Source organism: Meriones unguiculatus, chromosome 8, assembly GCF_030254825.1.
Source record: "Meriones unguiculatus strain TT.TT164.6M chromosome 8, Bangor_MerUng_6.1, whole genome shotgun sequence".
Taxonomy (NCBI): Eukaryota; Metazoa; Chordata; class Mammalia; order Rodentia; family Muridae; genus Meriones; species Meriones unguiculatus.
The window spans coordinates 113,146,153-113,173,735 of NC_083356.1; the positions used below are offsets into that span (position 1 = coordinate 113,146,153).

The following is a 27,583-nucleotide window of genomic DNA, read 5'->3' on the forward strand; positions in this document are numbered from 1 at the left end:
GTCTCCATCTTCTATAAATAGACAATGTTATCCAACTTACTACTTGTTTAAGGTTGGGAAAACATTCTTTACCAATTAACTTCTCCCAGCCTTGTTTTAAAAGAGCATATTGAACCACATAGCTCCTCTCTGTCTTTCAAAATTTATAGCTTAAGAAAATTGTTTAACAGGAATTTGACATAAATTAGGTGGCAAAATGAATCTGGGCTCCAAGCTTCTACCCAATCATAAATAGCATCAATTTTCATACCAAGTCATTTTATAGGGTAGATTTGTTAAGTCTACACGGGTAAGAATGTCCCAATCAAGTGTACAGCACGTATACCAAGGAAAATTAATCCACATCTTCTTAAGAGACTATTTATATTTGAAATGAGTTGCCTTTGGCTAGGCTTTCAAATGAAAACTAGTTTCAAATATATAATTTATGAATATGTGAATATGAAAAGAGAATACATTAAAATCATGTAAAACTGTAATATAATTAAACGAATATAAATTGCTGTGTTGGGAGATAATGCGAGAACAGAGTAAAACATAGAAGACTTTTGTACCCAGAGAATAAAATCATTAAATCTAATTTTCAGAGATTGACATGCACTGTTACTCATTTTATTAACAATAAAATGGGTGACTAAGGCAGAATACTACAGATTAATTAACAAGGTGCTGATATTATCATCAGTAAAGGAAACAGTCCTGTGTGTATCTACCATTTTTCTCTGTATATTTTTAGTAAGTTCATATAGAGCTTGCTTTGTTCGGTGTAATGCAAATGGGATCCTAGCTACAGAAACAAAATGTGGAAACTATAAATATGAGGGAAAATGCAGCTGTGGCAGTTAATCTTGACTGTCAGTTTCACGGGAGATAAGCTCACTTAGGAGGTCAGCCTGTGGAACTGTTTTGAGAGGAGTTTGAGTGAACAGGGAGGACTCACCCTGAATCCCAACTGGGGAGCACTAGTGAATGGGCTTGATCCTGGACAGAATCAAAAAGAAGGGAGAAATGAAGAAATTGCTGGAACAAGCTAGAAACACAGTTTAATGGAAACTCCCAGGAATCTGCAAGGGCGACCCTAGCTAAGACTCCTGGCAGTAGGGGATACGGATTCTGAACTGGCCACCTCCTGCAACCAGGCAAGAGTTCCAGCAGAGGGACTGGGACATCATCCAGGCCACAAAGCCTTTGACCTACAGTTTGTCCTGCCTACAAGATGCACTGCGGTAAAGGTGACACAGAAGTTGTGGGAGTGGCCAACCTGGCTGATCCAGCTTGAGATCCATGCCAGGAGAGGGAGCTTACCCCAACACTGCCTGGATGGCTAGAACCCAGAAGCTCGATGGCCTAGAAATGTAGGATAGAAAATGATTCCTAATGCTGTTCTCCTCTACTCAGAGCTAACCTGGCCATTGTCATCAGAGAGGCTTTCCCTAGCAACTGATGGAAACATGCAGAGACCCACAGACTATGTATGGCAGAGCTCAGGAAACCTGTGGAAGAGTGGAGAAAGGATTACAGGGGCCAAATGGTCAAGGGCACCACAAGAAAACCCTTAGAATCAAACCATCCTGGGCTCATAGGAGCTCACAGAAACTGAACCAACTGATCACCAGCCTTGATCTCTCTCTGCCTCCTGGTTACAGAAATGATGCAGTGAGCTGCTTTGTTCCACCTCATACCTTCCTGCACAAAGACAGGCTACATCCTTAAAAACTGAGCCAAAATAAGCCCTCCTTCCCTATGTTGTCTTTGTCAGATATTTAGTCATCACAATGAGTAACGAGCCCCTCCACAAACAATTAGGATGCTAATGAAATGTGCAAAGCATTTTTCTTAGAGGCAGAAAAATAACATAAAGATGTCCCAGAAGGTCACTGCCTTTTGGTTACTTGGAAATTTGCACATCTGGCAAAGTGGGCTCGGGCTTAAATCGGTTTACCAAGTAGAAGATGTTGGGACAGCTAAAGCCACAAGTAACAGCTAATCTGTTTCTCTCACCAAGTTTTCCAAGATACTGCTTCACGGGGTGGTCTGTAAGGATGTTGCTCTCTAGCTCCAGCTTCAAACCAGCGCTTCCTAGCCACAGTGCTGCCTGTGGCAGTATTTAGCTGTTCTTGGGTTGAGATAACCCAAACAGCTGGGATCTATTTCAGTCCTTTCTGGCTCCAGCTGGACTTGCCTTTGGAAGATTCGTTTTCAGAGTTGGGTTTTCAGAGTGATCGCAGAATTTAGTTTACAAAATTAAGACAGAAATGGTGGACTGCACAGGGCGAGTGAGTTTGACCCGGCTGTCTAGATAAAAGAAAATCCAGCTGTTTAGACATTTTCCTCCTCCAGCCTCTGTGATTGTTTGAGTCTACTGAAGGCATCCGGAGGTCTAGTTCCTTTTGGGATTTTATTAAGACAGCATAAATGAACATGTTTTGTCTACTGAGAAAAAAGTAATGTGATTCACCCAGACCAGGCATGTTTACAGCAGGCTTTCTGCATATAACCCTATTAGCAAATTTGTTTATCTTTGTCTTGATTACATTAAAACAAATACAGGTCTGAAGCAAGAATGCCTTACTAGTAGAGAAAAATGCCAGTGGCATTGGGATACCCACGCAACTTCCCAGGGCCAAGGAAATCAAGAGATAAGAAAGGGGCCAGATTCAGCTGTGCCTGATTGTCATGACATACTTCTGTTGGTTAGATAGCAATCTCTGCTTCTGTCACAACCCATGACCTCTGAGGATGGCGGAGACAAACTTCATGAGCTGACTGCGGATGAACACTGATGGCCTCCAGTTGATCCACGCCTGGTTGCTCACTTAGTATTTATTTTATCGTTGGAAATGTAAATGAAGACTAAATCTCTACAACAAGTGTCTTTTTAAATTTTTTTTAAATTATTTACTTTACATCCCGATTGTAGCCCTCTCCCTCGTGTCATCCCAGTCCCATCCTCCCTCCCTCTTAACCTCCACTCCTCTACCCTAGTCCTCAGAAAGAGGAAGCCCTTCTCCTCTCCCATCTGACCCCAGCCTATCAAGTCTCATCAGGACTGGTTGCATCCTCTTACTTAGTGGTCAGGCAAAGCTGCCCTGTCAGGGGAAAAATGATCAAAGAGCAGCAACAGAGTCCATGTCAGAGACAACCGCTGCTCCCCTTACTGGGAACCCACATGGAGACTGAGCTGCCCATTGGCTACATCTCAGCACGGGGCCTAGGTCATGCTCAAGGCATCAGAGCTAACATTTATTGGCAGTAAAGCCTCCCTGAGCCGGAAGTGGTTAAGTTGATATAAAAGTTGCACACCCCTTTTTATTTGCTTTCCTAGCACACTCTACAGGAGCAAGTTTTGACCAATTGCCTACAAGACCCACTTACAATATTTTAAATCCACCACAGAATATCTGTCTGCAAGCAGTGACTATATATACACATATATTTTAAAAAATTAAAAGTCTACATATATATGTAGTTTTTTGAAATCCCACAAAAGTTAAAAGGAAAACTACAGAATGCGCCTCACTTCTGAAAGGAAATCTAATAGGCGATGCATCACTGTGCTCCACGGGTGGCGCCATTTGCTGCACTAGGTGACAAACGTCTCCTGCCACAGTTGCCCCCACCAGGCCACATTAACAATTATTACCTTTGTACAACTTATAAAGCCTTCGACGGGGACAGTTTAGAAAGCTACATGAGCAAGTGAAGATTTATAATTCTGACGAAGAAAAACATACAGTATTGTAAGCTACAGATATGTGACAGTTAAGTAAGTCACGGTTAATCAACCTTTAACCTTCCCTGTTCCTTCAGTACCCGCCTAGTGCACTCTTTCATGGAACTTACAGACACTCAGAATCTTTAACAAATATTTCAGTGTGTGTGGAGGTATGCCAGTGTGTGTATGCATGTTCATATGTGTGTGGACATGTGTGTGCAAGCCAGTGAAAGATCAGAGTTCCTTTGGGTCTCTTTTCAACAGCTCTCCACTTTATTTACTGAGGCAGGGTCTCTCATCGAAGCCATGGTTTTCTAATTGGGCTACTTTTACTTGCCAGTTTTCTCTGGGCATGCCCTGTCTTTGGGATTACTGGATTTACAGGCAAGTGGCCATGTAAACATGGGTTCTTGGCATTCAAATGCTTGTACAGTGTTCTGAAGGGAGTGTTTGAATATTGTCCAGGGAATTCGTCTTTGCATTAGACCATGCCAATTGAAAAACCCTGAATTTATGAAATTTATTTTTAACAGGAAGTCTAGACACTAAACATCCAACATGAGTGACCACTGAAGTAAAAATATACTATGGAGATAGAAGTATCTTGGGAGAATATGAAGCAGGGGAAGGGTCTCAGGAGCCCACTTTGAATTAGGGCTGACATGGAAGCTTGATCAGGCAGGTGATTGCGGGGCTTGCCTATATTAGGTTGAAGTCTGGCAACCGACAAATGAAGGTAGCCATTTGTTTGCGTTTGGTCTATGATGATAGACTTCCTTTTCTCATCCAGGTTCTGAAAGACCCCCCTCCCGGAGATGGGTGACCCCCAAATCTTGTAAGGAGCCCTCAGGGAGGATTACAGGCCAGACCTTTTCTTGATGAGAAAACAGGTTCGGCTAGCTAACTCTTCCTAGAAATATCCCACCCTGCTGAGGATCTCAGTCTTCAGCAGCGACCTTCAGCTGTACTTGGGGATGCTCCTGCCCATGGAATAATTAAGTACCTAAAGGCAATGAGGTGGTTCATGAGATAAAAGCTTGCTGGCAAGTCTAAAATCCCGAGTTCAACACCAGGGCCTGTCTTGGAAGGAAAAGACTGACTCCCCAAAGTTATTCTTTGACCTCCGCGTAGATACCATTGCACGCACACACACACACACACACACGATAATATATAAAATGTCTGAAGATATGTTTTCAAAGACTGCCTTATTTTCAGTTGTGAACGAGACAGCTCTCTGTGTGTGTTGAGAGCCACTAATACTTTTTTTTAAAGAAAATATCAGTGTTCAGCTTATATTTTCCTGTCCTTAAAAGTGTCCACAGTTTTTTCTTGACCTGTGAGAGCTCTAGGAGCACTGACTACAGCAGGTGCTGTGCTTGCCTCCCTCTACACCACTTGCATTTGGTCTTCAGAATTATTTCATTCCATTGTTTCCCACGGCACTCCCTCCCGTTTTCCTCTTTTATAAAATCTTGCCTGGTTTTTCATTTATATTTCAAATACATTTCATAAACATATATGCATTCTCAAGCATAATTGTATTCACATTGCTTTGTAGACTGATATAATCTGAAAATTTTCAGTCTACAATTTTTCTGAACTGACAGGTGTGTGTGTGTGTGTGTGTGTGTGTGTATCAGTACACTTTCATTTCCCCAGAAACTTAAAATATACTGGAGGGCAAGGAACAAACATGCATGTTTGTGATCAGCATTCTCCTCTGACATTTGCCTGTCTTAAACATTTCCCTTGTGTCATGTTGTGGACTTGTGTACTCACTGGAAATGAAGTACAAGCACCTGAGCTTTCTCACATGAACTGCGGGTTGATTTTGTCATACAGTCAGAGCAGACAGTAGCCACAGGCAGAAGAAACATTATACACAGCAAATTCTTGAGGGATTGTTCAGTGTGAGAAGCCAGAGGCAATAAAAGACAAGGCATTTCCCACTTTGTCTAAGGTAAATTACAGCAGAATTTAATTATCTTGTAGAAGAAAGCATCTTGCAATTTTTACTTCAGGGTGTGGTTGAAGAATAAAGCTTCATAAAATACTGATGAGTATTTTAGGGGGGAAAAAATCACAACTGCCCATGTCCTGCTGTGACAGGCAGTGTCTTCAGAACTTGCTACTCTCCTGGAAAGCAGTGTGCATTTATGTGTGCCGGGACAGATGTGCATAACAGAAATCATGCAAAAACAAATCCATGTGGAAAAGAAATTTCCCTTTAATCATTCGGTCCCTCTATGTCTCACACCAAGATGCTATTAATATTTGAAAATATGAACATCATGCTTTTTCCACAATTTTGCTTTTTCTGCACTTTAGCAACTCAATAAATAACTCAATAAATCTGGGGATCTTAGTGTTGCAGACATGTGGTCTTCTGTCTCAGATTCTCAGACCCAAGTACGGTTCTGTCAAAGCCAACCATATTCCGGCCCTGTCCCAAGACACCCATGGGTGTTCAAGGCCTGTCTGTGTCTGTGCTCAGATAAGCATATTCAGTCTTCATGTGTCAATGCCACCCTGCCAGGCCTGTGGCTTTCCACTGGGATACCGTTCTCGCTCTGTGGAGTGCTGCACTTTCCCAGCAGCCTCATCAAGGCAGTCCCTCTGCCCGCTAGGGAGGCATGGTCTTTCTGGGTTAAAGAAATTCCCTGGTAACACTGCTGTGGCCTTCAATGCCTGACAGCGCTAGTGTCAAGCTATCTCGATCTTAAAATTATATTTCTATTGCTAGAACAATCAGAATAGTCAGCAACTGTTCAAGCCTTGCTTTCCCAACCCAGAAAAAAGCAGGACATGTGGAACTAGGGGTCTTAAACAGATCTCCTCAATAGCTAGGGCTTTTTTTAAAAAACAATTCAAGATGAAATTTGAGAAACCTGGTCCCGTGGTCCTTCAGGATAATTTCCAAAGGGGGCTTGATGCTGGGTACAGGCGGGTATGTTTTAGTAAATGACTCATGATTCTGTCAGATATACTGTGAAACCTCTTTAATGCTCGGTGAGACCTTCTCTGCCTGACTGCATCCCCTCTGCTCACCTCTCCGAGTTCTGTCACTTTAAATGCTGAATATTCCTTGGTTCATGTTCATCTGTTGCTTTAGAGGCACACCTCTGTAATTTTCACAGATAAAGGGAGAATTTGTTTGTGCACTTGAGGAAAACCAAGCAAAGGAAATGCCCAACTCTTCCCAGAGCAAATATGAGTGCTGACTTTGTCAAAGCAGTAGTTTTGTGTTTATTTCTCTAAGGTACAAGAGAAAAGGAGACACCTTTCCTGAAGGGGTGTGAGAGTGGACATTTCAGTGTAGTTAGAAAATATTGGTATCTAATTTCCTCTTTGATGCACATGGCTCTGCCCTCCTTGACACTTGAAAGTCAATATGTAGGCTAAGGAATTGGCCTGAAGTAGAGGAAAGACAGATACTGAGCAGGTATGGGCTCATATAGACTGTGCAGTGTTCTCGGTATGTGTTAGCGTGTACATGAGATACATAAAAACTGCCGTTAAGTGAAAACTTTTCATTATTTATACTATATACTATATGCATGTACATATATGTGATATCCAGAAACTTTTTTTTTCAGAAGCTTTACTAGTTACAATGCAACACACACACACACACACAGACACGAACATATGTTATAAACACATGACAAGGTAACTTTATTTACTGATGAGAGGGAGGGAAGGGAAAGGGGAGGTACTGAACACTATTAGTTGTATGTCAAAATTCATCTCTTTTTTCCGTTATGATCACTGTAATGTGACCCAACCCCCCAGCATCTCATATGTAACCGATGCTTTCTGTGCCGACTTGCCCTGGGACAGGAACACACGGACTTCGAGGGTGGCTGTCCCAATGTTTTGTGCATTCCGCAGAGCTGCTTCACGGAACCTCTGTACCATGATAGAATGCATCCCTTGTCAAAAGATTAGCAGAGCTTAAGGCCACACACGCCTTCATCTAGGACACACACAGTCAGCCCCATTTTACTGAGCACCTGCACTATTAATTTCCATGTTCCACTTCTCCCCATTTCCGCAACATGAACATGAGAGGGCGCTGCAACCAGACAGGACACCGTTGACTCTCATTTTTCTCAGTTGCACTTAATAGATCAGACCAAAGAAAGCCTTTACCCAAACCCTCACAGTTTTGCTAAAAATCCAATAAGATCTAGAAATATACTTTAAATAAAAAGAGTCATCAAATATCAAAAGGCAAATATAATTTTAGAGAACTTTTTCCAGTATGCTCCTAAAATTCTGTAATAACCGCCAGAAGTATGTTAAAGGCAGAAGACTCTTAAGGAGAAGCCGTTTGCACAGTGCTTCCTCGCCTCATTTATGAGAACCTTATGGACAGAGACCACATCAATTAAAGATGATAGAAATCATATATTTCTCCCCAAACCCTTTTACTACCATAGAGACAGTCTATATACAATGTCAATAAAGCTACCTTGTTATATAATCATAATTATATGTTCACATATAATGCATTCATGTTACCCCCATGGCACCTGGGAAGACCCTCCCTTGCCTCTTCCACCTTCCAATGGGATATTTTCTACATTCTCATCAAATCATGAGAATTATCTTAAATTATCTGAATTAAAAAATATATTTTATCCTTGTTTCTGCTGTATTAAACTTGTGGTGTGTGTGTCTGTGTGTGTTATGTGTGTCTCTGTGTGTCTCTGTGTGTGTGTGTACTGGCCAGCTGGGCAAACACTGAGGTAGGTCAAGCTAGAACAGTATGAAGAATACAAAAATAAGCCGTGTTCAAGGTACCTTCTAAAGGATCAAGTGGGTGTGACAATGGCTTGCTGTTGGCGGGATCGATCACGCTGGTTGGACTGACAACAACAGGAGAGGTTAAAGTGAAGTTGAGGGTTTGGCTCCGGGCAAAGGGAGCACAGTGGTAGCATTCACAAATCCCAGAGGACCCAGCAGTTCTTTCATGGGAGGAAAATGAAATCTTTTCAGATGGCCTGACTTTGAGGCCCAGCCAGCCATGGAGATGTTCTGTTGAGCAAGCATGCACACACACACACACACACACACACACACTGAGGCCGGACGTGGGCCCCTCTCCCTGACACTTAGGACTTAGCATGTGAGTGTAAGGAGTTAGCCATGAGCACGATAAGAAAATCTGTGAAGGGGCTGGGTCGACGCTCAGTGTTTAAGACTGTTATTGCTCGTCCAGAGAACCAAGTTGAATTCTTAGCATCCACATCAGGTGGCTCATGACGGCTTGTGACGCCAGCTCCAGGGGAGCATCTGCAGGTGCCACACATACATGAAGCATGCACATATGTGCACATGATTAAAAGTAAAGTGAATCTTAGGCAATAAAAGACTTTACATAAATTACATAATTTTTAAAGCAAAAAAATTTAGCTTCTGTATGAGAAAAGGGGGGTGTGGAGAATGCTTCAGATGGATCTCCCTGATTCCCAGGCTGGTCTTGAACTCATAAAAAGATGTTATCCTTTCACCTCGGCCTCCTGCACAGCTGGGACTATAGGTGTGCCATCTCAGGGTCTTGCTGTATCAGTACAAAAAAAGCCTGATGAATTAGTTATGCAGTGTCCTAGAGGCAACAACTGGCGTCTCCTGGAGAGGACCTCACTCAGAGACGCACAAGCGTTGACAGGTCTTGAGACTACAGATGCAGAGACTAACATTCAGACAGCACGTGAAGCCGGCATAGGAAATATCACTGGCTGCTCTAAGCTGGACGAGTCAAGGAAGGATCTGGGCTGCTGGGGACAATGTGAGCCCTGGACACCTTGATTTCAGATTTGAAGCCTCCCAGAGCATGAAAGAATAAAGTTGTCTTTTAAGTCATGGGTTTGTGAGAATTCTTAGTGCAGCTCTAGGAAGTTCATGCAAAGTGTTCATTTTTGGAGATGTGTCTCACAGATCAAGGCAGTAAAACCAGACAGGGACTCCAACATCACTCTCAAGGTCAGAAAGTCAAGTAAGACTGGAATACAAGCTCAGATTTTGCAGCTTCAGATTTTTAGACTTAGTGTCTACCTACACTGTCTATTATGATTATTTTATTGCTTGTTAGTAAAGAGTGACCTAACCTGTTTGAGAAGAACTGGAGAGCACAAGGCTACTCAGAGACAAATTGTCCGTCTGAATAGATATAACATCAATTTCAAACCACTTTTCCCTAGGTGGCCATTTGATGATAAAGCCACTGTGTGCTGTCTTGACAAAACCTAATATAATAAAATCAACATTTGCTATCTAAGTAGCAACGGAGAGCTAACAGAGACATGGGTTTATCTGTGATCATTTATAACAACAGCTACCCTCATTATCTGAGTACTGCTCCTCGGGAGATGCGGTTTACCTATCTTCTTTTATGGCCTCATTTAATGGTTTGGGGCTGTACAATTATATAAGTAGGGCTTTGAGTCTTTTAAATTTTTTTTTTAAGATTTATTTTTATTTTATGTGTATGGGGTTTTCTCTGCATTCATGTCTGTGAAATACATGTGTACAGTGCCTGCAGAAGCTAGAAGAAGGTGCTGGATCCCCTGGAAGTGAAGTTACAGAAGGCTGTGAGCAGCTACGTGGGTGCTGGGAACCCTCCCCAGGTCCTGTGGAGAGGCAGCTGGTGTTCTTCCCCACTGAGCTTCTCTCTGGCCCCCTCTCCCCAGATTTTTCCTTTATGTAAAAATAGGTTTTGGTTATGTAACCGTGTTTGTCACATAACTTTTAAAAAGAGTCTGTATGAGCCGCACACAAACGTGAGGGCCATCAGCTCTCTGGACCTGTGTTAACCCTGGTGTTCTCAGGGACGGCGTTAGGTGCAGTTAGAATGCCCCAGCTGCTGGCCAGGTACGCACTGTTCTACTCGGTGCATTGTTTTGTTAATTCTTTATAACGATTCTCTCAAACTGTAATCTCCGAGTTGTAGAACTGAGTGGGAAACTGGGGAGACAGGCATGTAAGAGTTACATATATTGGAACCATCCAGGCTCACATTTCTTCTATGCTAGGCCTGTTTTTGAGCTTCCCGAATGAAGGCCACTACCTGGGCCTTAAAGACGAGAAGCACGGGAGGCAGTCAGTTTGAAAGAGACAGTCCTGGATTTACTTCTGTACAGGATAAAGGTGTCTTAATGGATAATGGCGTGACATGAGGCAGTTCAGAGCCTTTCATGGGGGAAAGACTCATGGCAAAGCTGGCTTCGGTTAGGGTTATGCAGAAAACAAACAAACAAACAAACAAACAAACACAGTTCTACCACTTTGTTGTTTTGCTACACAAAGCAATATCCAAATGGCATACATAATGGTTGAATGATTAAAGACACAGAGAACGTGTCTCACAATTCAAGGACACCAAAAATAAGAACTCCTTCTGTTGGCTAGTCATTTAGTGTAGGCCAGTTGCCCACTGAAAGGGACACTTTTTTCTTTCTTTTCCTTTTTTTTTTTAATCACAGGTCATTCACTTTTATCCCAGCCATAGCCCCCTCCTCTTTCCCTCCCAATCCCATCCTCCCTCCCTCACCTCCTCTCTGCCCCCTTCCAAGTCCACTGATAGGGGAGGACCTCCTCCCCTTTCATCTGACCCTAGCTTATCAGGTATCTTCAGGACTGGCTGCAAAGTCCTCCTCTGTGGCCTAGTAAGGCTGCTCCTCCCTCTGGGGGGTGGGGTTATGTCAAAGAGCCAGTCATTGAGTTCATGTCAGAAAAAATCCTTGTCCCCCTTACTAGGGAACCCACTTGGATACTGTTTTTTTGTTTTTGTTTTTGTTTTCTGGCTCATAGGCACTACTTTCTACATGGACTTTTGGAATCTTGCAAACCAGCAGAGGGCACTCACCTCACGAGCTCTTCATTCTTTCTCACAAGGTATTGTGAGAACTGAATGTAAAACCCTTCAGGTCTCACTGCCAATGAGGAAAACACTGAGTCAAGGCCCCTTACCCCTGCAGTGTTTACATAAGGGATCAAAACCTTCCTGGGGAATCTGTTGGCACATTACAGTGGTGGAGAGGAGCAGTATTTATCTAGCACACACTGGAATGGCTCCAAGGGATCTGTTCATGTCTAATGAGTAATTAAGCAACTATGGGAAAAAAATATATACATTTATCTCAAGGATCAGAAGGGATTAAAACGCCTGACTAGAAAACTAGAGATGCTGATACAAAAAAGCAAAGGCCTGCAGATATTCAACAATTACTTCATCTTAATAAAATGAAAGCATGCTTTTGGAGTTGACAATGAGGTTCTGTGATATTTACTTTTGGAGTTTTTACAAACTAAATTCTATGTATTGATAATTAAAACTGATACTGATTAAAACCAAAACATTCAGAGCTTTCTCCTTGTCAACTTGAACTCTGCAAACATGTATCTTAACTTTTAAAAAATCATTCAAGTACTTAAAATTGCATGATACTAAAAACCAGGCAGTTGAGGCTAGCAAGATGCACCAGCTGATAAAATTATTGCCACACAAGTTTAAGGATCTAAGTTTGATCCTGGAACACACATAAAAAATATTCAAGAGTGGGATATACATGTGTAATCCCAGGGTTGAGGAGGTGGAGACAGGCACAGACCTGGCTCTCTGGCCAGCCACTCTCATTTAATAAGTGAGTCGCAAGCCAGTGAGAAAGCAAGGTACACACAGATCTGCAGGAATTCCGGGTACACACACACACACACACACACACACACACACACGCCCACTCATACAAGTAAAATGTGGCACAATGTAGCCTTGTCTAAACTATCTAAAACTTGAAACATTGCCTGACTTTGGAATTCTTTGTGGTCATGAAAGAGAATCTTAGTTCTTTTACACAAAGGGGTTGGACTTCTAGCTTGACTTCAAATTAGAAGATTTTAAGTTTGCATTAGGTCAAGGAGACAGAGTCTACATGTTAGGGCTTGGAAGCGTCCCCCACAGATTCGTGTATTTAACCACGTAATCTACAGCTGCTGGCCATACCTTGGGAGGTGGCAGAACTTGGGGCTTGTGAAGCCTGGCTGATGGACACAGGCACTAGGGGTGGACTGTAAGGTTGGAGCTGAGTCCTGTTTCTGAATGTTTGTTTCTCTGTTTACTTGCTTGTTTTTTTTCTGTCTGCCACAGGAATAGGACCACCTGCAGATAGTTTCTGCTGTGGGGGATGGCCAGCTGCCAGGCCTTCCTTGCAGAAATGTGTGCTACCCTCCAAACTGGGAACCACTAAGTTGCTTTTGCCAGACATTTGGTCACAACAATGAGTTGAACAACTGTTATACCAAGTAACGGTAGAAGATTAACTAAACCATAACTAAATGATCCTTTATCTGCTATCTTCGAAGAAAACCCAACAGAAAAATACTGTTTTCACAATTTTTTTAATCAATAGCATTGCTATAAAGAAATCTATAGCGATCCATGTTTCCAAATAAGCTGAGACTATTTGCCAGATGAACCTCTCTCCCACATTTCTGCATGCTAGTATTTACAGGCGTGTTATTTAAAACCCAGCAGTTACCTCATAGCAGGGGGGGTGGAAACAGAACACTGAAGAAAATATCATAAGCAAGATGCTACAGGCACACACAATTGTGAAAGATCAATAGAGAGATATTTTGAAAGAAATGATTTCACAAGTGCTAATTAATTTATTGTGTAGAGGGGCAATTACCTCAGGGGATAACGGTAGGGTTAGAAGAGTTGAGTTGACCTCATTAAACATCAGGACTCAAAGCCTGAAAGAGAACTGTGTTGGAAACTGCAGATCCAAGATTCCTTTCTTCCAATGCCTTGTCATGATCTTCATAGATTGTGTCTTCAATAACATCAAAGGAATGGAGAGGTACTATTGTGATTTTGAGAAAAGTTTTCAAAGCTGGGAGTGGTGGCATGTGCCTGAAATCTCAGCACTGGGAAAGTTACAGCAGGGGGATGGCAAGTTCAACCTTGCTCCATTGCAAAGCCAGGCTTGGGAGGATGAAAAGCAGGCAAGCAGAAAGAGAGGAACAAAGGAAAGAAGGGAGGGAGGTATGAAAGGAGAGAGAGTGCTTGGGAAATAAACACATAAGAAGGGGAGGTACTTCTTGTTTCATTATTTTCTAGACCAAAATCCATAGTTTATAAAAAAACTTTGGCGATATTGGCAGAATAAATCTGTACGAGTCAATAAAAAGTATTCATTTAAAACTTAATGTTGAGCCTATTTTAATAAAATGTACCCACCATCACCCTGGGGTTCAACACATAAAAAAATACTTATTTTTCTAAAAACCAACAGAAACGGAGACAAAACTCAGCATTTATTTGCCACTAAATGAGCCTACAGAAGACAACTTTTTGAATATTTGAAGCAGGATGCTCAGAACGCAGTAGTTCACAGGTCTAGTAGGTGATAGGAATTTAAAGCTGGGTGCCACACTTCCCCAAACGTGATAACATAGAGTAATTGTTGATATACTATGTTCTAGAGTAGCCCAGGAGAAAACACAGCCACGTGGCTGTGAGCGGCAAGGAGTGAGGATAGTGCTGTGATTCCGTGGACATCTCAGTGCTCTGAAGGAAAAGCCACCTGCTGCCTCAAGGCTAACCCTTGGATTTTTTTAAAAACCAAATGAACTTCTTTGTAAGGATCTTAAAGTACTCACTTCATTCTCTAAATTTTAAAGCGTTTAAGGGAAACTTCTGTGCATAGGAAGTAATGACAAATGCAGGAACAATTACTCTGTAGGACAAGGGAGTTTTTACCATGTCTGTTGGTATAATGTTCTTTTAAAATGCATACACCTTACCCTTGTTCATTTAAATGCTGATCCCCCCCCCCAATCTCTGGTTTCCATCCAGATATTGCATATGATATTCTAAGCATCCTGACTCAACTCTTGTGTAAACAGGCCAAAATAAAGCAACTAAACACAATGTTGAGCAATAGGAAGAGCCAGAGGGAGGAAAGGAGTGGGAGGAGAAGGGGTGAGAGGAGAGCTTGGAGAGCGGTGCTGGAGGACAGATCTTGGAACTACGTGGAGATGGACTGGACATAATATTTCACAAAAAGCAAGTATAATGTGGGAAATCTAAATGTTAGGAAACTGAGGGCTTGGAGGTTTAGGAGGGAGTAACTATTGCCCAGCATCGTGTTCTAGGTTAACTAAATAAACCCAGTCTCTGTGTGGTGATTTGGGTATACAGCTGCTGAGGACTAACAGCAGCGTTACCAGAAGATGTATCAATAGTAAATACCTACAACGCATGTCCTTAGTGTCCCTAACCTCCTCAGAGTACCAAGGTATGAATGGAACTGTGGCTTACTACTTTTTGGCATATTTTTTTAAATTTTTTTATCTTAACACTGTATCTACTGTAGAAGAAAACACTATAAAGCTTCAGAAAAAAATAACTCAGGCAGGGGCTGGCAGGTGACTTGGAAGTTAGGAAGCACCTTGCTCTGCTGTGAGTAGATATGCCAGGGTGGATTGGTACCCGTCTCTGAGCAGAAGGGGAAGGGCATTGAGGAAGGGAATGTGAGGGTGGGACTGGGAGGAGAGAAGGAAGGAGTCTTTGATCATGCTGTAAAATGATTAAATAAATTAATTAATGAAGACAACAAACAAGAAGAGTGCATCTTGCTAGGGGGACCAAAGTTTAGTTCCCAGCATCTATGTGGGGAGGCTGACACACACACACACACACACACACACACACAAACAAACAAATAAAATCTCATTTAGTAAAAAGAATGGAAGGATACTAGACCTATCTTTTAATAGGAAGTTGGACCACATACTGATCTTAAAAATCTTCAAGAAACGAAAGGTGAAACTTTTTCAGTGTTTGAGTTCTTGCTTTAAAATAATATAGCAGATAAAGTGAATACTTTCAACAAGTCTGGGCCAGGTTTTTGGATGGAAATTGTTCTACTCAATGATGTCATGCCTCTTAGTTTTCCTCATCAGACACCAGCTCTCATGGCTGCCCTGCTCACTTCCTGTGCTTTCACCCCTAAACTGCCAAGGTCCAGGAGAACCAATAGCTTTCAAGAATTGAATATGATGGCTGAGAAATGGCTTTCCATCCAGAAAGAAAAAGACAGTAACCATCCCACACTCTCAGAGACCTCCGTACACTCTCCATTCTCACTCCTGCTCCATTTAAAGCATTCTTGTCTTTGGGTTGTTATTTCGACAGAATATTGTTGACCGTCAGTGAGATCATTTAAGCTTGATTTTGTACTAAGGTGAAACAGTGCCACTCCAGAGTGTAGAGTACACACAATCCAGGGAAAAGAGGAAAAAAGAGGAATAGATTACTGGCCAAGGACAAAACAAGTGCAGGGCAGCCCCTCCTGCTAATTAGAGAAGAAAGGTCTCAGTGTAGACTACAGAGTATAAGTTTGATGCTTCTTGTACTTTTTTGTGTGTGTCCTGGACCTACTATTTTCCTGAAACTGTAACCTTTAGACATCATTTTTTCGGTTTGGTCTTTTATCTCGGTAAAAGATTTACATTGTAAACTTTCCTAAAATTTTGACCTATTGCGTTTACCACTGGTCGTCCATCAAGCTCAGAGTTAGGCAGAGTTCGAGTGTAAGAGGTATGTTGGCCTTGATTGACAGCAGTGCTGATGTCTGCTGCTGTCATTTACTGTTCCCTCCAAAACAAATGGCCCGGTCAGTGTTGCCATATCTGGAATAGGGTTCTCACTAAAAGGATCTGCTGAGAAAAAAATAATGAAGCTGTTCATATAATTATCTTCCAGATCAAACTGGATTTTGATCTTCAGACAAGGATATTAAGGTTTTAAGAGGGAACGTGTTTAGACAGATATTATACAGCAGGACAAGTTTGCAAGGAATGTAATTCTGTCCTAAATTTGCTTCCCTGAGAACCAGTCCCTTAATTTATTATGACGGTTTTATATCATATTTTGACTTGGATTTCCATTAATTTGTTTGGAAGACAACATGATGGGTAGGTCAACTCCTCACAAGCCACAGCTATTATTTAGCGAACAAAAGCTGGCTTGGCTCCAGGAGTTAGCTACCCTTCCACAGACGGAGATAGGCAGGTAAACTGAGGCAAATATAATAACCAAAGGCAGTCTCATGGAAAAAGCAATAGTTTACATGGCCCTTTTTCCCACCCGCATACTTTCAAGTCACTCGGACAGGATGTAACACAACAGACTTAAGTCAAATTGAGAGCTGGGGAGATGGCACAGCCTATAATGCCATGCAAACAAGAGGCCCTGCATTCAGCACACATGTAAAATGCCTGGGGACAGCCTTGTGCTCCTGTAATTCCAGCACTAACGGAGGGATAACAGGTAAGTTCCCGAAGCTCATTAGCTAGCCAGCCTAGCCAGCTCAGTGAGCTTCAGAAGCCATAGTGAGGGACCTTGTCTTAAAACCAAAACCAAAGACAGAGACAGAGTAAAGAAAGATATTCGATATTGAGTACACACACACACACACACACTATCTGAAAGTGTATTATTTCTCTTATATGTGGAATCTACAAAGGGTGTGTGTGTGTATGTGGTATGTTTTTGTGTGTGTGTATGTATGCATGTGTGAGTAGGTATGTACATATGTAGGTGTGTGTGTGTCACATGAAAGCACAAATGAAACTTTGTGGATGAAGGATGGAGGCCAGGGTCAAAAGGGAGGAGGAAGGAGGAACAAGACAAGGAAACGGAAGGAAGTATGAAAAGGTTAAAATTTTCTCTTACATGTGAATCTGTCTACATACCTAGGCTTGGTCTATCGTCATGAGAGCAGAAGGGAATGTATTTAGGGAGGAGCAGGCACCAAGGAACGTAAAGGGTCAGGAAGTGTGAGCAAAGTACAACAATATACAAGTCTAAAAGGCTACCGTGAAACCCATTAGTTTCATTAGAGCGTGCTGTTAACTCAGAATACAGCCCAGGCCCTGAGTACAGGCCTCAGGAGATGCTCAGAGCTCGTGGCATTTGAAACATGGGTGGCCTCACACACCGGTCTGTCCATTCCAACAACCCATTGCCTGGGATCTACCGTGGGCTCCTCTCCTTCAAGAGCATGCCCGCCCCAGCCCTGACAACAGAAGGCAGTTCCTCCGTGAAGCCCGCCCTGGAATGGGGGCAGAGCAATTTACCGTCAATTGCTGCAGTCCAAATACACCTTGGGTCGTCTGACTTTTTTTCCTGTTGACAGAGATGACATTTAGCTCACCTCGACTCCAGAGTCTAATCTGTGACCTGGCAGACAGTAGGCATTTTAGAGACATTTGCAGCAGGACGGAGTAATTGCATCACTGGGTGAAACACACAGAAGAAATTGGTAGTCGTTTTTGTTGTTTTCCAATATGGACAAAATTAAGCCAATATTATAATTTTTAAATAAAAAAGGATTACCGATGCATTGATTCAGCATTTTTCATGAGTGGCTACAACACAATTGGGAGGTGAAAAAAAACACACCTGAAGTTGCTCCTGTCCTGAAGAGACTCCGTCTAGCTCATGGGAATTACAGACACATGGAGGCATGTGCTAAATCTATCACCAGTCTTAAGGAGGTATAAGTCAGAGGATTTAGAATGGGGTCAAGGAGGAAAACCTACAGAAATGAGGCAGGGGACAAAGCATGGACAGCAGTGGCCAAGTATATTTGCAAAGAAGTGAGTGAGGCTCAGCACTGCTGCAGTGCAGAGGACAGAAAGGAAGGGGGGAAAGTAGTGCCAGCTGGAGAGCCAAGATCTCCTCTGGCCTTGCTCTGAAATACCTGGAGAAATACGAAACAAGACCAGGACTTGTGCCATCAGCAGTTTGGGGAGAGAGGGAAAGGATTTGCACTAGGGAGAGAGACAAGGCTAATGGCAAACTTAGTTTGAGGAGAACATTGTCCTCCCAGGAAGTTCTGTACCACAGATTTGCATTTTAAAACTAAATATATATTTTTTTAAAAACACACCAACATTATTTTTAAAAGGAACTGAATAATTTGTAGAAACCAGAATGAAAAGATCTTACTTTAAAAAGAATCTCATTAAGAGGGCTAGCGAGGCTGCTCAGGGGACCAAGGTTCAAGTTCCAGAACCAGCATGGCAGTATACCAACTTGTCACTCCAGGGATCCAGTGCCCTCTTCTGGCTTCTCTGGGAACTGCATGCATGTGCAGACAGACCAGCAAGCACAGTGCCCATGAACATGAAAATTAAATAAAATGTGAAGTTGCTAAAGCTAGCTTGTAAGGTTGCAGGCTCTTTGGGTATTCATTGGGGCAATCAAGATGAACCTGAACACAGAATAAGGTGAGTCCTAAGAAGCCCTGACTTAGCCAGGTGTTGAGCTATGCTGATTCTGTGTCTGTGACATTGGGTAATGACAGTATCCTTTTAGCTGTGTGATATTTCTTCCCAACACCCATTACCCAGTGCAATCATGGGAATATCATCAGATAAAAAAAAAAATACAGAATTACCCTAAAAAAAATAGTCAACCGATATTTTCAAAAGTGTCAAGGCCATTAAACCAAGACAAGTCTGAGAAACTGCGCAGTCACAGGCAAGGAAAACCTAGAGAGACAGCAACTGCACGTGATATGGCTTTTATGTGACCCAACCACTGAATGACTTCCAGGAAGAGAACCAAGGTGTTAAACAACCCAAGACAAGTACAAAGACAGCATCTATGTCGGCTTACAGAGTGTAATAAAAAACATTATACATAAAACTGAGATAACAGGCATACAGTACAGGGAAACAGATGTACTGACTGCCCAGGTTTTCATGACTCTAAAACTGTAACAAAATATCTTATCCATGCTTTCAGCGTGTGACTCAAGCTGGAAATTGCTCTGCTTGAAAATGATGTTCATATGAAAGGCAGATGAACCAAAACTTTCCAAAGGGATTCGAATGTGTTACCATTTCCCAGTTTGCTAAAAGTCTATGTCTACATATGCCCATTAGTGTAAGCTACTTAGACTTTTCCTGGTGAGAGAAGCAGCTGGGGTGATCACAAAGATGGCCACCAGATGGCTTCGTTAACTTACTTTGCCCTCCTCTTTGTCTCTAACTTTTTGCCCTCTAGAGTCACCCTCTTTTGCAGTTACTTGGATTCCAGGAATGACAGGCTCAATAGATGCCTCTAGAGCCAAAGACCAGAACAACAGTGAGCCTCGCAGGACAGACACAGTGTGATGAGGCCACACACCACAGGAGCTCACTTCATGGAAACCAGCCCAGTAAAGTGCTGGCAGCTGAAAGAGCTTTTCCCAGAGTCCTTTCCAGAACTGAAAGTCTGACAACAGCCTCGCAGAGCCTGGGTCTGCTCTGTCAGCTTTGTAAGCTCTGCCCTCTCCTGTCTGTACAACCTCAGCATTTCTGCTCCTTTTGGTCACTCGGGGCGTTGGCCTCCTTTACTTTTTCTTCAGAATATGCTACCTGTGTTAAACTTCCCTTCTCTGTCGTTAGCTATTGCCCTTCTGCTGTACTGATATATCAGGATGAGTGGCCAAGACCAGTAATTTGGGACACCAGAGCCAGGACTTTGTCTTTAAGCTCCAGTGACAAACCGCCCTGTGTCTAACTGTCTCCAAGGCAGTGTAACCTTAAGCGCTTTGCCTGTTCTCATGAGCAGATAGACAAAGATAGGTTCCAGTTTTCCAGGACCACTTCCATTTGCTTTGCAGACATATGTACATATGGCTGAGAACCTGAGACTCAGTAGTGACCTTCCTCTCCTGGGCCACACACGGGCCTTTCCACATCCCCTGGTAAGCTGCCTGAGTCCGCACTGAAGGAGTTGTCAGGCTGTGCTCAGGCTGACTGTGGCTTCCTTCTGCTTGAGGCCATCTGCAAGGTTGGGACTTAGCTTTCTCACCTTCCATCCATGTAACTTGAGTGTAGAGCTCAAAGCAGAGCCTCAGAGGTGATTAACGCAATGTGGTTCGAGGAGTTACTCAAGTGAACACAACCACTGTGCACTTGAGAAAGGTCTGAACACATGGGTCTTGATTTGACTACCCAACGCAAACACAGAAACTCAGCTTCCCTCCCACATCTAAGAAGTGGGAGGAAAGTCATTTTAAAAACGGAATGCTCTCTGTTTGAAAGAGACGTGAAGATAAGAAGGCTAGTTTAAAGAAAGGTAAGTACACAGAGACAGATGAGTGGGGATATATTGATAAATGGTGTTCTCGATTTCAAACGCCTGAGTGAGATCATGAAGCTAATTACATTACTGACCCCATGTTGCAGTTCTGAGGTTTAGTTCTTCTTCTGGTCCTTTAATCCTTTTAAGCTAGTAGTCTATGGCAATGTGACAGAACAAGAAGTCCAGGTTTGTTGTCCCTTTTCTTTCCTCCATTCTCTCTCAGTGTTGATCTTAGAAAGAAAAGGGGGGAAGGGCAGGGATCTGCTTGACTTCTGAAAAGAGTACATTCTTAGTCCCCAGCATGACTCCACCCTTCATTTTCAAAGATATGAGGGAAGATAAACTTAAGACTCAGAGGAAGCAATTAAAGAGCAGTGAAGGAAGTGGCTCTAGAAATAGAAGCATTTTTTTTTAAAGAGCAAGATTTGTGTATATTTAGAATGTGCCTTGCTACCTAGAAATCTTCAGTTGAACAAGTGGACCCCACCCTGAATAGTAAATAAACGGAACCAGCACACAGAAAAAGAGGAGAGAGAGAGAGAGAGAGAGAGAGAGAGAGAGAGAGAGAGAGAGAGGGCAAGATGTGATGAGTAGCTGCAGAAGAGTTGCAGAGGGCCAGAAGTGTCCTAAAGAGAGAGACGGGAGAAGGCCTGGAAAGCAGCTTGAGTGCCCCGCCCCCTGCTCTCTTTGCACAGTTACTGCACAGTACTTAGTAAAGGCAGAGAGGGTGGTGCTCACTGCTTCCTCTGGAGGACTTCTGGGGTCCCAGTTACAAGTAATCGTTGTTCCTTTACATCTCTTGCCTCTTCGAGTCGTGTGCACACAGGGTACTGATCTCCCTGACAAGACATATTTACTGCACACTTTATGTCTGCACCCCAAATTCATCATAACGCACACTTCATTTGTACGCTTTCTGGGAACTTAAATGTCAGTATGTCTGATTGCCCTATCGGTTCACTTGGGGGAGGGGGTGGGGCACAGGGTCTTTGAGGAGCAGCGGGGTGATATGAAGCTACAGCCAGGTTGCATGGAAAGGGAACCAGAATGTCAATGAAAATCTTCTCAACTTGGCTGTAGCTAAACTGAATAAAACGGTAGTCACTCTTGCAGGAGATGGTGCGCTCATGCTGTGTAGAACCAGGCGCCCTCAGAGCAGACTCCATTCCCACCAGGCAAGGCCAGATTTGCAGTGGGGTTTTCATGCTTTTTCAAGATCCCCGTCCACGGCTGTGCTTTCTCCATACCCTCATTGCTGAACTCCGAAGACCTCAATGAGGATGGTTGCACCTAATTCTCCACACAAGATCCAAATAACTACTAAAAATGGACCCACAGATGATATGCCTGTTTCAGGTACTATTAATTCCCATCTTGCTCCACTTTCCCTAGCAATTCACACTAGATCATCTCCATTTTATCAGTGAGAGAAGGCAAAAAGGATTTGCCTTCTCTCTGATTTCGGAGGGTTGCATAGCTCAAAAGCTGATGCTAAGCTATGAAACCTGATGGCTGTCACTTGAAACTCACGTGCTTTCAGGTTGGGTTCCCTGAAAGCAGTATGGCAAGCAACTTCACCTAGAGAGAAGATGGATTTTCCTTTAGTAATATTCCGTACCCCTTGCTCTAGCCATTGGACCCATTCCTTTAAAGTATTTTAGTTCTCCTACTAGCTCGTTTGAATCGTGCGCTGGTTGTTCCCATTTTCATTTATTTTTCTATTTGTGGGAGGAGGCTAAAATTAAGATTAATATATGTGACCGAAGCATGTATTTTTGAGGAAATAAAAATAAAAACTTGGGGTTAGAATCCTGTATGCACCTGAAGAGCTACTCAATACATTGGCTGAGAAGAGCAATCACAAGGCACTGAAGCAACTAAAATGTTCTCTTATAAGAAATTGGAAAGAGTGAGGGGAAGGTGTTTTCTGGGGTAAGTTAAACATATGACTTGCTGTACAGGAAGAATAGAAAGATAATACTAATGGGCTCTGCCACACTAAATGGATTTTCTATCTGCTCCCTTGTTTACTGTTCAGGTTTCCATTTAAATCAATAGCACTCACTTTTCAGTAGTACACATTTGAATTCCAGTAGAAGGCCACACACACACACACACACACACACACACATACACACACACACACACGGTGGAAATGAGTCAGCCATATCCTGTGCCAGGACTCAAATTCACTTTGCCTTTCTGAAAACGAGATTCAAACAATCCAATAATAATAATTGAATTGACTGTTCTGTAAATTGCAGCCTAACCACCACATACACAAACACATAAAGTACACAGGGACAGTCATCAGCTGTGCATTTGATGATAATATTCAAAACTTTCTACTTATCTGAGAATAAAGCACCAGATGACCGTGGGAGGAGAAAAAAAGCGTTTTCAATGACAACGTCAACTTTTGTCATTTGTAAGTACAATATACATCTTATTATGATTGATCCATATGGTTATAAAAAGTGAGGTGAGCACAGAACATTTAAAACACAACAACCTGCTAAAAAGGTACTTTGGAGGACTTCCGAATAGAAGGGGCAGAATCCCATTATGTCTGGTAGATAACCGCTAACTTGTGGCAGTCAAACTGAGTGTCAATCAGAGAGACACATGTGGTCCAGGACAGTGTGTGTGTGTGTGTGTGTGTGTGTGTGTGTGTGTGTGTGTGTGTGCAGTTTGTTCTGTTTGGTAGTTTTGTAATGGACTTGGATTAAGAATATAAAAGATAAATTTATTTCCTCTGTGGATGGCACACCATGAGATAACTGAAACCAGAACGAATGATAGAATAGGAGTCAAACAATGATGCACCAATCCAACAGCCAAACAGATAGCAAAGCCCATTGAGATTACAGTGCTGACTTCCATGTTGCTGGAGTAAAAAAATACTTAAAATTTATAATGAAAAATGATTTCTGAGTATGGAAGTCAGTATGTGACTGAGGTTCAGGAGTTTTAGATTCATAGTAAGCTTACTATTTTCAACAATGTACACAGATGCAGAAAAGCTAGATGTAGGCTGAGCTAAAAGATTAAGTTTGGGAGCATGAAGGAAATTTCAGGCATAACTGCCTCTTCGTCTTCACATCAGTCTTCACTCCAAATATTAGATTGATTTTGAAAGATGTATGTCTAGAATGATATAGACAAAATAGAGATTACAAAGAAGTCAAGAATGAGTAAAAGAAACGAAATGACAAGCCTGCTTGACATCAGGATGCGACTAGGGCCTGAAAGCTGTGTTGAAATATTTAGGTGTCTAATATTGAAAAACGTGCTGCCAGTAGTAGCAAGACTCAGAACAGCAATGACAACAAAAGTCATAAACACACAAGAAGAGCCTCAGTGGAAGATCTTCCTAATAAGGAGAGCCTCCAGAAGGAAGGGAAATAAGTTTGGACAATGCAATAGAGCACTGGTCATACCAGCCCCCTCCTCCAACCCTGCTTCCTGATCCACCCCATTTTTTAGTCTTTCTTTTGTTCTTAGCTCACCTAGACAAATTAGGATCATCCAAGATTTAACAACAACAACAAAAAAAGCTTTATAGGTTTGGCTCCAGACATATTAGAGAATCCTTGCAACATTCAAGTGCAGAAATGTAGTAGTTAGCTGCAATCTGGAGATCTTGATGGTCGACAGCACCTCTTTCAGGCAGAGAGCCTGGCAGAACAGCACACCAGGCTCTGCTGCTCGTCTTCTCCCTTGTGGCTTCCTAGGAAATCCTCCTCCCATCCCGACAGTCCACGTAGGCACGCCTTCTTCTTATATTTGGGTTGTGAGCCTAGCCTTTACCGGCTGAATCATCTCTCTAGCCCAGCTTGCTGTTTGCTAAATCTCCTGTCTGTGCTACAGTAATCTCAGAAGAGAAACTGTAAATGACCCTATAGGCTGGAGGGAAGCAGCAGGAGGTCGAAGTTCAGCCTCCCTTCCTACCTTGTCTCTGTGCCCAGTAACTCCTCAAGCAAGAGAAGTCAGACTCTGCCTTCTTGGTTTTGCTTTTCTAGCTGGTCACTCGCTGGCTCCTTCATAAACCCGCTGCCAACCTTCCCTCAGAACACTTTTTTCCACAGCTGTTAATTGCCTCTGTTGGCGCTCTGCACTCTCAGCAAACCATTTTTCTCTCACCGCTGCACCGCTGCATGGCAGTCTGAAGAACGTTACATTTTGGGGACTGTTCTGAGGTGTCTAGCCTCTCCTCTCAGCAGCACTCTCTCTGTTCAGCCGTCTCTCTTACGATTAAATCCTCACTGTGCTCATGATAGACCATGGGCTGCAGTTGGTTAAACTGGTCTTCAGACACACCTTTCCAGCTCTTAGGAATAGATAAATGGAGGAAATCATTTCGATTTGCCTGTTTCCTTTTATCATAAGATGAAAACTCACATGGAGATTCACTAAGTGATTTGGACCAGTGCCCGATGCCTTGGTGAAGGCATGGCTCCCTTCCTTTAGGCTTTGGCTCGTTGCTGCAAATGGTGGCTGTTGAAGAGCAATGTCTGGACTCCACAGCATAAAGCTGTACTAAAAAAGCTTCAGTAGAACGAGCTTCCCTAAATGCTAGGATCCCACATTCTTAAGATATTTGAGAGCTAAAAATAATGAATAGCATGGCCTCTTAGGCCTTTGAGTTTAAGATTTTCCTTTCAAAATAATAGACTTATTCTCTGAGGACAGGAGGACAGTACAACTTTATTTAGCTTAAGGGAACCCAAAATAGAACAGAGGAGATAATGAAGTGACTGCATATACATCTTTCACGGTTGTCCATTCATGCCAAACCTGATGTGTCTTGAAAAATACAAATCACTCACAGTGAAAACTCTCTCTAAAACCCTACACTGATCGTTAGACAGTGACGCCGGGGAATTTCAGCAATTACCTTACATAAGCTACAATGCAGATGACTGCATTATTTCCTCAGCCTTATGTAAACAGACGCGGCCTTTTATGGCTGCATGGCACGGAAGTTTACTGTGAGTCGCTCTGAATCCACTCCTATCCCAACTCCCGGAAAAGACAAGAAGAAGTGGCAGCTCCCACTCCTGGCTTAGACCTCTCAGCTTCCCTGCTGGCCTCTCCCGCGCTGACTCAGAGCTGGAGGGCAGCGTGATGAGCCCGAACCAGCAGCCGGGAGCCAAGCTGGACCGCGCCTGCTGGCCTGACCAGTCGCAGCCCTGTGTCAGGAACATTTTTGTGTGAAAAAGAAAAGAAGCCTTTCCTGGAACTAGTGTTTGTCAAAATACTGATACACTTAAATGTTACTCGGCGGTTCCAGTTTTGAGAGAAGGTCTGGGGAAACGCCAGCCTCTGAGCCAGTGTTCTCTGGCGTGACGGGGGCAGCTTTAGGAGTACAGCAAACTGGTGCTCCACTGGGCTCAGTAGATGTTCCTGACCCCAGGCCGCGGTGATGCGACCCTTGTGTCCATTCTACAGTGTTTAAGGGGAGGACTCCTGAGAATCACGTGCTGATCACCAAGCACAAGGAGAGACTATGGAAAAATTCTTCCAAAGGAACTAGGTTTTGAAAGGTAAAAGCAAAAACGTCTTTGTCCTTATTTTGAAAACTGATTTTTTTTTTTTTTCCCATTCTACGATTCTGAGACTCTGCAGTTATCAATTAATTTCAACTGCCTGCTCCACCCCGGACGAAACAAAGCTTCAGAGAGATAAATCTCTTGTGGATCTCGCCCCTGTTGCTAGAGGCAGAGCTGAGACGAGCCTGTATCTACAGAAGAGCCTTAGGGACAAACAGCCTGTGGGTCCTGACACCCATCACTCATGACACCCCAGAATGGTCCCTAGCAGTACCTTTCAGGGCAGGCGGCGTGAACACACTCTGCTTCCTTTGCTTAGGGGATGCGTTCTGCAGCTGCGGACAAGGAAAACAAAGGCGTTAGACTTGCACAGAAAATACACAGCGGTCAGACCTGTGAAGAAGATAAAACTGTGCAAAATCTCACAGGCCTTTGCGATGTCTCCCCGCAGAGAAGTAGCGCTGTAATCAATTACAGACATGCTCAGTGACACCCCAGACCTCCAAACTATATAAAGCTAAAGGATCTGTTTCCTCATAAAATTCTCAGCTCTTAGATCTTGAAATTATGTTTCTTATTTTTATTATTAAAATGTTTTACAATATTGTATGTGATTTTATTACATTTTATTTGTGTTTGCATGTGTGTGGGTGGGCACATGCTTGGTGCACGTCTGTAGGTCAGAGGACAATTTGTAGAGTTGGTTCTTTCCTTCCACAGTGTAGGTCCTGGAGATCAGACTTGGGGTGTCAGGCTTGTTTGCAATTGCCTGTTGAGCTTTTGCCTTTCCCGAGATTAGTTTATTTTAAGGAAATAAAAGGATAGTAATCCAATTGCAAGAAAAACATGGGTTGTGATACAAAGTGTACATCAAAAAATATGCCAGTGATATAGATAGATCTACACACATAACATATGCATATATATGTATATATATGTGTGTATGTGTGTGTATGTATTTATATTATCTGCCTCTGTAAGTAATGAAGGTTCCAAAGAGAAAATTAGATTCCTTCATTCGTAGAAGCAACCTTGAGTTGCCACATTCAATTTAAAGCCTGCTTTTACTCAGAATGACAATGTTAAGGTAATACTCTTTTGTCTGTCCAAAGGTAAGTTCTTTCTTACCAAACTGGTACATAGCACTATAACATAAACATC

General features: G+C 42.7%; 1 protein-coding gene across 1 annotated transcript in view; it reads right to left on the reverse strand.

The window, feature by feature from the left end:
• Ppp1r1c (protein phosphatase 1 regulatory inhibitor subunit 1C) overlaps nucleotides 1-27,583 on the reverse strand; it is a 100,038-nt gene that overhangs the window by 20,053 nt on the left and 52,402 nt on the right. Inside the window, exon 4 of the mRNA XM_060390605.1 lies at nucleotides 26,697-26,757. Within this exon, the coding sequence (XP_060246588.1) occupies nucleotides 26,697-26,757 (61 nt within the window). The remainder of the gene's footprint in view (nucleotides 1-26,696; nucleotides 26,758-27,583) is intronic.